We start from the raw sequence: 10209 nt of genomic DNA, 5'->3' as shown, positions 1-10209 counted from the left end.
AAGCGCCCCCGCCACCCGAGCAGATTACTGGGAAGCGCCCCCGCCACCCTAGCAGAGAACTGGGAAGCGCCCCCGCCACCCGAGCAGAGTACTGGGAAGCGCCCCCGCCACCCGAGCAGAGTACTGGGAAGCGCCCCCGCCACCCGAGCAGAGTACTGGGAAGCGCCCCCGCCACACGAGCAGAGTACTGGGAAGCGCCCCCGCCACCTGAGTACTGGGAAGCGGCCCCCGCCACCCGAGCAGAGTACTGGGAAGCGCCCCTGCCACCTGAGCAGAGTATTGGGAAGCGCCCCCGCCACCTGAGTACTGGGAAGCCCCCCCCGCCACCCGAGCCGAGCACTGGGAAGTGCCCCCGCCACCTGAGTACTGGGAAGCGCCCCCGCAACACGAGCAGAGTACTGGGAAGCGCCCCTGCCACCTGAGTACTGGGAAGCGCCCCTGCCACCTGAGTACTGGGAAGCGCCCCCGCCACCCTCCTGACGAAGTGACCATGACCACCTGCCATCCTTCATATTTGTTTATTCTGAAAAGAATCTGTATGGCCGTGTTATACATAATGCAAGTCCAGAATTAGTATTTAGAAATAATGAGGCAGAAATCAAAGTTTTTTTTCCTTCTCGTCCGATTCCAGGCGGATAGAGACGACGGACAATTATGGGACGACATTTAACAAAAAAAACTGATTATTGAAATTAGAGCGTAAATTTGTATATTCCGCTGCACAGGACGCCATGGGACAACCTTAGAAAGCTGGAGGAGGTCTGTACGTCACTGCAGTCTGCGGTAGCTCTTACATAACTCGTGGTCTCTAATGTCTCCCCATCCCCCGTTTTTCACGTGAGGCGACAAAGCCGCCATGGAGTATCGTCTGCTGATGGCCAGGTTTTCGGGGAACAGGTACTGCTGGTTGCCTGAGAACAGGGCTTCCAGTTTGGCACTTTCTGTCGTCGGTTTACAGGATTTCTTATGGTGCATCCCGCAGCTCCCGATGTGATAGATCCTGGGAACCTCGGGGACGATCACTTTCCAGAACTTAGGAAGACAAGTAACAGTCAGGTGCTGAAGGGTCCAGTCCCAGTTATAGTCGTCGTAAGAGCAGAAAGTGTCCGTGCACTGGAGGAGTCGCTGGTAGGCGTCCCTGCTCATGGCCATCCCCATATTGTGCTCCGTAGACTTCCAAGTCTTCACCTCCACTTTATCCGCTTTCTCGGAGAATGTCTGGAGACGGGCGTAGGTCCCGAGGGTCATGACGTCACAGTCTGGACACTCCTCGATCTTCCTGTTCCACATCTTCTTAAGGACGTAGTAAAAGTCGGGGGCTAGGTAATGATCTTCTTCGATGAACAGGACCAGACCCTTGTGGTCTTTTAGGGCTTTGATCTTCTCCCACACAAAATGCAGCTTCCACCACCAGTGATGCTTCGTCTGCGAGAACTTGGCTTCTCTGTAATGTCCGAACGAATCCGGGTATTCGGCGTTGATGCAGCCGAGCTTGATGGCGTCCTTCTTCTCGATGTCCCTGGGGCAATCCTTGGGGTCGTGCCCGGGGAACTCGTTCGGGTAGAGCTGGATGCTGAAGGGGAAAAAGATCTGAAGCACTTGACAGAAATCTACGCTGGCCACAATCTGGTTAATTTCCGGGGACCAGTAGTCGTGGCTGAAGATCAATAGCACATTCTCGATGCCCTTAGCTCTGCGCAACGATTCCAAAAGTTGGCGCAAGAATTCGGGACGGTTGTGCACCTGCACCACTATCACCACATCGTCCGGAGGGCGGTTTACCTTTTCCACATTTTTAATAGTTTGGTCAAAATTGAGTTGGAAAACCACGGACCTGTACACCAAGGTCATATTATCCACTTCCGGCTTCGGCGCTTTTTCCACCACCGAGTCATTGGCCATTTTCCTAATCCCTGGAGATACGTGCACCCGGCTGTGGGGTTTCTCCACCTCTGGGTCTTGCACAAAGTCATTTTTCTTTTGTTTGCCACTGTTCCACAATGCCAAACCGCAGGCTACCACCACCAGGGCGAGGATGATGACTTTCCTCTTATAGATTCGGCACCTCATGATCCGCAGCAATTAGAGGGAGAGGAGGTTGTTGGAGTAACTCGCACAGGGCCGGCCTGTGGGATCCAAATCAAAGCCCAGACGGAAACATTAAAAGAACAGATCTCTTTGGCTAACTCATCTTCCCATCTGATGAGGATGTGAGTCGCGGCTCCAAGTGGGCGATCAGATGCATCTCTTATCCCCCCAGCTTCACACGCACAGACTGCAGCAGAGCGCCGGCTGGGAACAGGCTCCGTGCAACATCTGCTACATAAGGACACGCCGCTCTGTCCTCACCGACGCTCCCCCTGAAAAAGATAGAGAACACAGTTACGCCTGGGAACGAAAAACGAGGAAAAGGACAAAGCAAAACACAGAAATACTGCACTAACTACATGGGGATCCCCTAACCACGAGAGCAGACATCAGGGGGGTCATTACCGGGACCCCCGACCTCTCTAATGGTCTTCACCTCTCCAGAATGAGCCAAAATGTGGCCAATACAAAACCAGAGTCCAAAATCAGAGGAGGTCCCGACTCAGAACCCACTAATATGGTTACATTAAACCCCAAACTCAAAGCAGAAAAGGTGATATGAAAATAGTGGTCTGTAAACCCCCCACCGCTCAGGGCTGAGGCTCCGGTGGTCCCACCAATCATTATGAATGTACCACCGTGCGGAGCTGCCGCCCCACCACCGTGCGGAGCTGCTGCCCCATCTACACCCCACCTACTGTCTCCTCCCCTAATCCTATAGAATGTAAGCCCGCAAGGGCAGGGCCCTCTTCCCTCTGTACTAGTCTGTCTACTGTAACTTGTGTATGTGTTCTGTATGTAACCCCCTTCTCATGTACAGCACCATGGAACTAATGGTGCTCTATAAATAAATAATAATAATAATGTGAACGCTGCAGCCAATCACTGTCCTCCGCAGTGACGGTACCAGGCTCAGGTGAGAGCTGATGGATCCTCACTCCAGTACTATGTTATGTAACTATGACGGTTAATAATGATTGATGGCACCTCCGGAGTATCAGTCCTGTAGCGGGGGAGGGGGTCGCCTACAATCCATAACGTCAGCACCAGAAGCACAGGTCCAGGCGTCTGTTTTTTCCCAGAGTTCTGATTTGCATTGATCTGGAGGCTGTGACTCTTTCCATAGAGCGATCAGAGGGTCCAGTGCCCACCACGACGCCGGCCCCCGAGGGCCCCTGGAAGGGACATTAATATCATATTCCCAGTTTGGAGCCTATTTTTATTCTTACAATCCAGGACATCTTCCTCGTTCTCAGTACAGGAACAATAAACTTTCTGATCACAAATCTAGAGGCGCTGCAGACGATCGGGTAGAAATGTCGTCTATAGAGGCGCAGTACAGCCGGGAGCACCGACCGCTATCAGGGGACGGCACGACTGACCGCGGGCACCGGAGAGTCATCATGTGATGGAGATTAATGGCTGCTGGGCATAAGAGTACTGGGAATTGTCACAAAGATCAATGCACCAGAGAACTGCAATATACAAGATCCCCGCGAGTCACTACAGAAAGCCGGACCTCCATAACCAGGGACATCGCTACTGGGAATGGTGGATCCGGTGTGATCTATATAGTCATTGTACAGGAGGGGGAGGAGGTGACTGTGATACCACCTATAGTGAATGGTGGATCCTGTGTTATCTACTGTAAATAGAGGTGTTATTATAAAAGAGGAGGTGAGCTGTGACATCACCTAAAGTGAATGGTGGATCCTGTCTTATCTAGATAGTCATTGTACAGGATAGGGAGGAGGTGGGCTGTGACATCACCTATTGTGAATTGTGCATATATAGGTGTTAACTGACATTGTGATCCTGCCTGTGATGATAATGAGACTAGAGGGAATTGATCTACCTCTACAAGAACGGTCTGTCTAATATGAGGCTTAAGGCCCTGTCTGACACAGAGATAAAGCTGCGGCAGATCTGTGGTTGCAGTGAAATTGTGGACAATCAGTGCCAGGTTTGTGACTGTGTACAAGTGGAACAATATAATATGTCCATGATTTCACTGCAACCACAGATCTACCATAAACCACAGATCTACCATTTATCTCTGTGTGTGACGGGGCCTTTAGTGAAACTCACAAGATTTCAAGATATTTTCATATAGTCGGAAAGCAAAAAAAAAAAATATATATCCTATTACACAATGATGTCCGTATTACCCAATCTTGAGGCCAGTAAAAGATTCTCTCGCTCAGCTGGATTCAGCAGAGGACTCTTCCGGGTAAGAGGAAATAAATGAGCGCAGGGTAAATATTACACTGTGCGCTGCAGCCTGCGGTGAAACTACACATCCTACTATGCACTAGTGAGTGCAGCTCTGGAGTATGATACAGGAGGTAACTCAGGATCAGTAATGTATGTACACAGTGACTGCACCAGCAGAATAGTGAGTGCAGCTCTGGAGTATGATACAGGAGGTAACTCAGGATCAGTAATGTATGTACACAGTGACTGCACCAGCAGAATAGTGAGCGCAGCTCTGGAGTATAATACAGGATGTAACTCAGGATCAGTAATGTAATGTATGCACACAGTGACTGCACCAGCAGAATAGTGAGCGCAGCTCCTGGAGTATAATACAGGATGTAACTCAGGATCAGTAATGTAATGTATGCACACAGTGACTGCACCAGCAGAATAGTGAGTGCAGCTCTGGAGTATAATACAGGATGTAACTCAGGATCAGTAATGTAATGTATGCACACAGTGACTGCACCAGCAGAATAGTGAGTGCAGCTCTGGAGTATAATACAGGATGTAACTCAGGATCAGTAATGTAATGTATGTACACAGTGACTGCACCAGCAGAATAGTGAGTGCAGCTCTGGAGTATAATACAGGAGGTAACTCAGGATCAGTAATGTAATGTATGTACACAGTGACTCCACCAGCAGAATAGTGAGTGCAGCTCTGGAGTATAATACAGGAGGTAACTCAGGATCAGTAATGTAATGTATGTACACAGTGACTGCACCAGCAGAATAGTGAGTGCAGCTCTGGAGTATAATACAGGAGGCATGCTGGGAGTTGTAGTGTTGCAGTCTCCGCACACGGGTCCGGGGGGCGCCTCATCACCGGGTGCAGTACACGCGGAGCCCTCGGCTCCTTCCTCCAGACCAGACAGGACCCGTGCTCCGGATGCCATCCATCATGTATGCCGCTTACAGACAGCGGGACCGAGGCCGAGGGGAACACAACAGCTCCCATCGTGCTCGCCTCAGCCCGCACATCGGCGACACTGCACATAACGGTCACATGACGTCATCACCGAGCCCTCAGACGTAACAGGCTGGAGCCCCGCCTCTCCCCGGGTCCCCGCCTCTCCCGCGGGTCACCGCCTCACCTGAGCCTCCTGCCGCCGCCGTGCTGTCAGCTCTGTGCCTGTGTCCCCCCCCACCCCACGGCGAGCTCCCTGACCCAGCGTCTCCGGCTCCGCCTCCTCAATGATCCCATTCGCTCGCAGAAGTCGTGACGTGCCGCTGCGGATTGGGAGACACTAAACTGTTATCCCCTGTGGGCAGAAAAGGGTTAATTCACCACGATTAAGCTGATTGAACAAGACTGGGGAAGTAGTTCCTACATTAGCCAATGACTACTGGAAGGCGGGACTAAAAATATCCAATAGGAGATTTTGTTGCAAAAAAAAAAAAAAAAAAAGGGAGGCTCACAAACGCGACTCACCAATCAAAAGACTCGCTGTTTTGCAGGGATAACCAATAAACAGCGTGAAAGGGATTGAGAAGGCGGGACTAGTGTAACATGACAGGACAGACAGCGAATGAAAAACAGTATAATATTATCAGGAAATAGATGAAAAAGAGGAGGGCGGTTATTACACGTAAGATCAATTTCATGTAGCTGTTTCACAGCGGCTTCGACAAAATAGCGTCCTGATATGATAAAGAGGGGGAGTGGATGTATGAATAGTTGTTTTTTTTTTTGCTCATAGCAACCAATCACAGTACATATTTCACTTTTCAATTGTGCAATAAGAAATTAAAGCTGCCTATGATTGGTCTTTTTGAGCATTAAAACATGGCAACCAATCACAGTACAGATAAGAAATAAAAGCTGCACTGTGATTGGATGGCCTAGTCAGCTTTATAAATGGCTTTTATAGCATTGAGGCTAATTCTATTCCTCAGGCTGAGGCTGGGTGACAACAGCAGCTCTTAAATAATGTCTGCTCTCCCTAGCAGCAGTCCTGCTAATGGAACAGCTCAGGTCTATTCTCTTTAGTCAGGTCGTGCCGCAGTACCAGACTAAGCCTGTAGTCAGCAGTGGCGCTGTATGAACAAAGTTTGCCCAGTTTTTCTCATTTAACAGAAGCAATGCTGCAGTGTAAAGTATAACGAACAGCGAGGTTTTGTAGAAATAGTTGCAATAGAAATTTCCTTGCATTAATTATTGTTCTGGCACTTAGCACCTCATGCCGTTAACATGGCTGCAGGGCGAATGTTAGCGTGACTCTGCGGATGGCAGACACACCCCAGACCTGGTAACAATATGTATGTGACAGCGCAGATCTCATTTACCTACATAAACATCCTGAAGAGGAAGGTTTGGGCTCAAGTGTAAGGCAGAGATGATGCATGATCCAGGCCACGGGATGTCCATGAACCCATCTAAAAAATAGAGGCAACTAAGGGTATGTGCGCACTAGGCGTTTTTTTCACGCTGCGTTTTTATGTGCGTTTTTGTCTCAAAAAACGCACCCGCGGCAAAAACACATGCGTTTTGGTGCGTTTTTTGCTGCGTTTTTGCTCACTGCGTTTTTAATCAGTGCACAATGCCATTAAAGATTGTTGATGAAGAAAAAGAAAAAGGTCTGATGTCATTTCCTTCTTCAAAATGTTCATTGTATGCAGGAGAGCAGACAGCAGCTGCAGAACTACAAGTCTCAGCATCCTCCATTCACTAGTGTATGCAGGAGAGCAGACAGCAGCTGCAGAACTACAAGTCTCAGCATCCTCCATTCACTAGTGTATGCAGGAGAGCAGACAGCAGCTGCAGAACTACAAGTCTCAGCATCCTCCATTCACTAGTGTATGCAGGAGAGCAGACAGCAGATGCAGAACTACAAGTCTCAGCACCCTCCATTCACTAGTGTATGCAGGAGAGCAGACAGCAGCTGCAGAACTACAAGGCTCAGCATCCTCCATCCAGGACTGTAGGCAGTTTTTTGCCCAAAAAGAAAAAAAAAAATGACATGGGCTTCGCCATATTTTTGTATGATAGCCGGGTACAGCAGGCAGGTACGGGCTGCCCCCAACCCCCAGCTACCTATTTGTACCCGGCTGGGAACCAAAAATATAGAGAAGCCCTTTTTTTTTTAATTATTTCATGAATTTCATGAAATAATAAAAAAAAAAAAAAAAAAAAAAATGACCTGGGCTTCGCCTAATTTTTGAGTCCAGCCGGGTACAACTAGGCAGCTGGGGATTGGAATCCACAGTGCAGGGTGCCCAAGATTTCTGGTCACCCCCACTGCGAATTGCAGTCCGCAGCCACCCCAGAAAATGGCGCTTTCATAGAAGTGCCATCTTCTGGCGCTGTATCCAACTCTTCCAGCTGCCCTGGTGACGGGTGGCTAGCTAGGTAATAATGGAGTTAGGGCTAGCTGTATATTATCAGCTAGCCCTAAGCCCGAAATTCATAGTGTCACGCCAATATTAGACATGGCCACCATGAATTTCTAGTAATGATTAAAAAAAAAAAAACAACAACACACAGAAAAATATTTTTATTAGAAATAAAACACAACACAATTAGTGACTCCATCTTTATTGAAATAAAGAACCCCCCCCCCCCCTCCGCAGTAATCCTGGGTTAGGGTCCCGCGTCGTCCAATCCGGATCCAATATCATCTGATCGGTTTGCTGGAAGGCAAAGCGATCAGATGATGTCAGGTTAAACTACGTGAATCACATGACACATCAGCTGATTGTATAAAAGCCGATTGATTATACAATCAGCTGATGCATCGGTAGAAAAAAAAAAAAAAATAATACTCACTTATGTGCTGTGCTGATTACCGGCAGCTCCTGCAGCGATCGATTGGACAGGAGTCTGATCCCGTCCGATCGCTGCCGGTAATCAGCTGATGAAGTCCCCTGACGGCAGGATCAGCTGATAGCCGGCCGGGCGCGAAAAAGACGGCGAGACTACGATCAGCTGATGCGTCAGGTGACTGCATCAAGTGATCCACCGCCAGGTCCTGCAAGCAAGGTCCTGCCCCGGGGAGACTGCACACAGCCAGAGCGGCGGTATCGGGACAGGGGCTGGGAGCGGGCATGGCACCGGGACCCTGCAGACACGGCTGAGTATGTATGACATTTTTTTTTTTTTTTCCCACTGTTCACTTTTGTTTTCGCCGCTGCCTCCACCTCCCGCCCAGACATGGCGCCGCACGGAGCTGACATGGCACCGGGCGGGTTGTGGAAGCAGCGGTGACGGTACCGGGAGGATTCATGCTTCTGTGTTTATCAAAAGAAGGAATCCTCTTCCTGTACACGTCACTGTAGTACCCACCCCTTGCGTATATAGCTGCGTTTTTAGTCATAGAAACGCGGCTATATGCGTTTTTCATTGCGTTGTTGAACATCTCATTGAACTCAATGGGTGAAAAACGCAGTGAAAAACGCAGAAATAATTGACATGCTGCGTTTTTGTGGTCACCACAAAAACGCAGCTACAAAAAAACGCTGTGTGAGGACAGCACTTATGAAAACCCATAGACATTGCTGGGGAAGCAATGTCACTGCGTTTTCAGCACAAAAACGCGGTAAAAACCGCCGCTAAAAACGCCTAGTGCGCACAAGGCCTAAGAGCAACTCAGCGAGTGTAGGATTCGGATAGCAGGGCCTGCCCTCATTCAGATAGCTTTATTTTCACATGAGATTTTTCCAGCTAGAACTGGTTCCCATTAGAGTCTATGGAGCTGCTCATGTGTCCATGTATTTTACTAACCAGGCGTCTCACAACAAATCAGAGAAATCAGATTGACTGACCAGAGCCCCGGAGCAAAACTCAGACTATAGATCCTGATATCCACTGTCCCTGTTCATCTGATTGCTGCAATAGCGGCTGGATATAAACTGAATGGAGCAGAGCACCACACAGTGGCCATACGCAGCACTGCAGGCCAGTTCATATTGAAGTGAATATGATCTGAACTGCAGTACCAGGAATGACCACCAAAGCGTGTGAGGCGCTGTACACCTGGCTCCATATAATGCTTTCTCTTACAGCTGCTGGTTGCGGACCCAAACTCTAGACTTGTGCTCGGATCGCTAAAAAAAAACCAAAAAAAACCGTGAACCAGTCTATATAATATTCTATACTATCAGTGATATTCAGCTAGGGCAGGAGTGACACCATTATTCTTTACCTTGACCTTTATATACCAAAAAAAATCCCCACACCCTGCAATATGGTGACACTGTGCTCGGGGGAGGGGCGGCTTCCTGTCTGGTGTTATTTTAGGCTGCATGTTACTTTCAGTATGAATGACAATGTCACCCATGTAACTGAGAAATGCAAAGTAATCCGTGCACTGCAGAGTCCCAGCCGCCAGAACAAGACATTGGAGAAAATAGGAGACTTCATACCGCCTGCAGATCACTTATAGCAAAATATTAACGTCTCCGCTCACAATGGCATTTGTGACATCGACAGCTGCTGCTATTATTGCTGCCATCTGGCATCCAGGTCCTGTTCACCCCGAACCAGAGAGCGCAGGGCTGACTGACATGTAACGTTATACAATACACGAGAAAGAGCGAGAAGCAGATCTGATACACCCCAAGACAGAGGGAGATACAGACCTGAGACACCCCGAGACTGCGGCCACAAGACAGAGGGAGATACAGACCTGAGACACCCCGAGACTGCAGCCACAAGACGGAGGGAGATACAGACCTGAGACACCCCGAGACTGCGGCCACAAGACGGAGGGAGATACAGACCTGAGACACCCCGAGACTGCAGCCACAAGACGGAGGGAGATACAGATCTGAGACACCCCGAGACTGCGGCCACAAGACGGAGGGAGATACAGACCTGAGACACCCCGAGACTGCGGCCACAAGACGGAGGGAGATACAGACCTGA

The 10209-nt window shown here is 49.3% G+C and overlaps 1 protein-coding gene across 1 annotated transcript; it reads right to left on the bottom strand.

Moving 5' to 3' along the window:
- Window positions 1–502: 502 nt before the first annotated feature.
- Window positions 503–5547, bottom strand: MGAT2 (alpha-1,6-mannosyl-glycoprotein 2-beta-N-acetylglucosaminyltransferase). Its single transcript, XM_075330943.1, has 2 exons — window positions 5441–5547; window positions 503–2360 (listed from the first exon to the last, which is right to left on the bottom strand). The coding sequence occupies exon 2, from the start codon at window positions 2068–2070 to the stop codon at window positions 769–771; it is 1302 nt and encodes a 433-aa protein (XP_075187058.1). The 5' UTR covers window positions 2071–2360; window positions 5441–5547; the 3' UTR covers window positions 503–768.
- Window positions 5548–10209: the final 4662 nt, after the last annotated feature.

The sequence above is a fragment of the Anomaloglossus baeobatrachus genome, chromosome 12 (assembly GCF_048569485.1).
Source record: "Anomaloglossus baeobatrachus isolate aAnoBae1 chromosome 12, aAnoBae1.hap1, whole genome shotgun sequence".
Classification (NCBI taxonomy): domain Eukaryota; kingdom Metazoa; phylum Chordata; class Amphibia; order Anura; family Aromobatidae; genus Anomaloglossus; species Anomaloglossus baeobatrachus.
The sequence above is the reverse complement of the archived record's forward strand: the minus strand, read 5'-3'. Positions and strand labels throughout refer to the sequence as shown.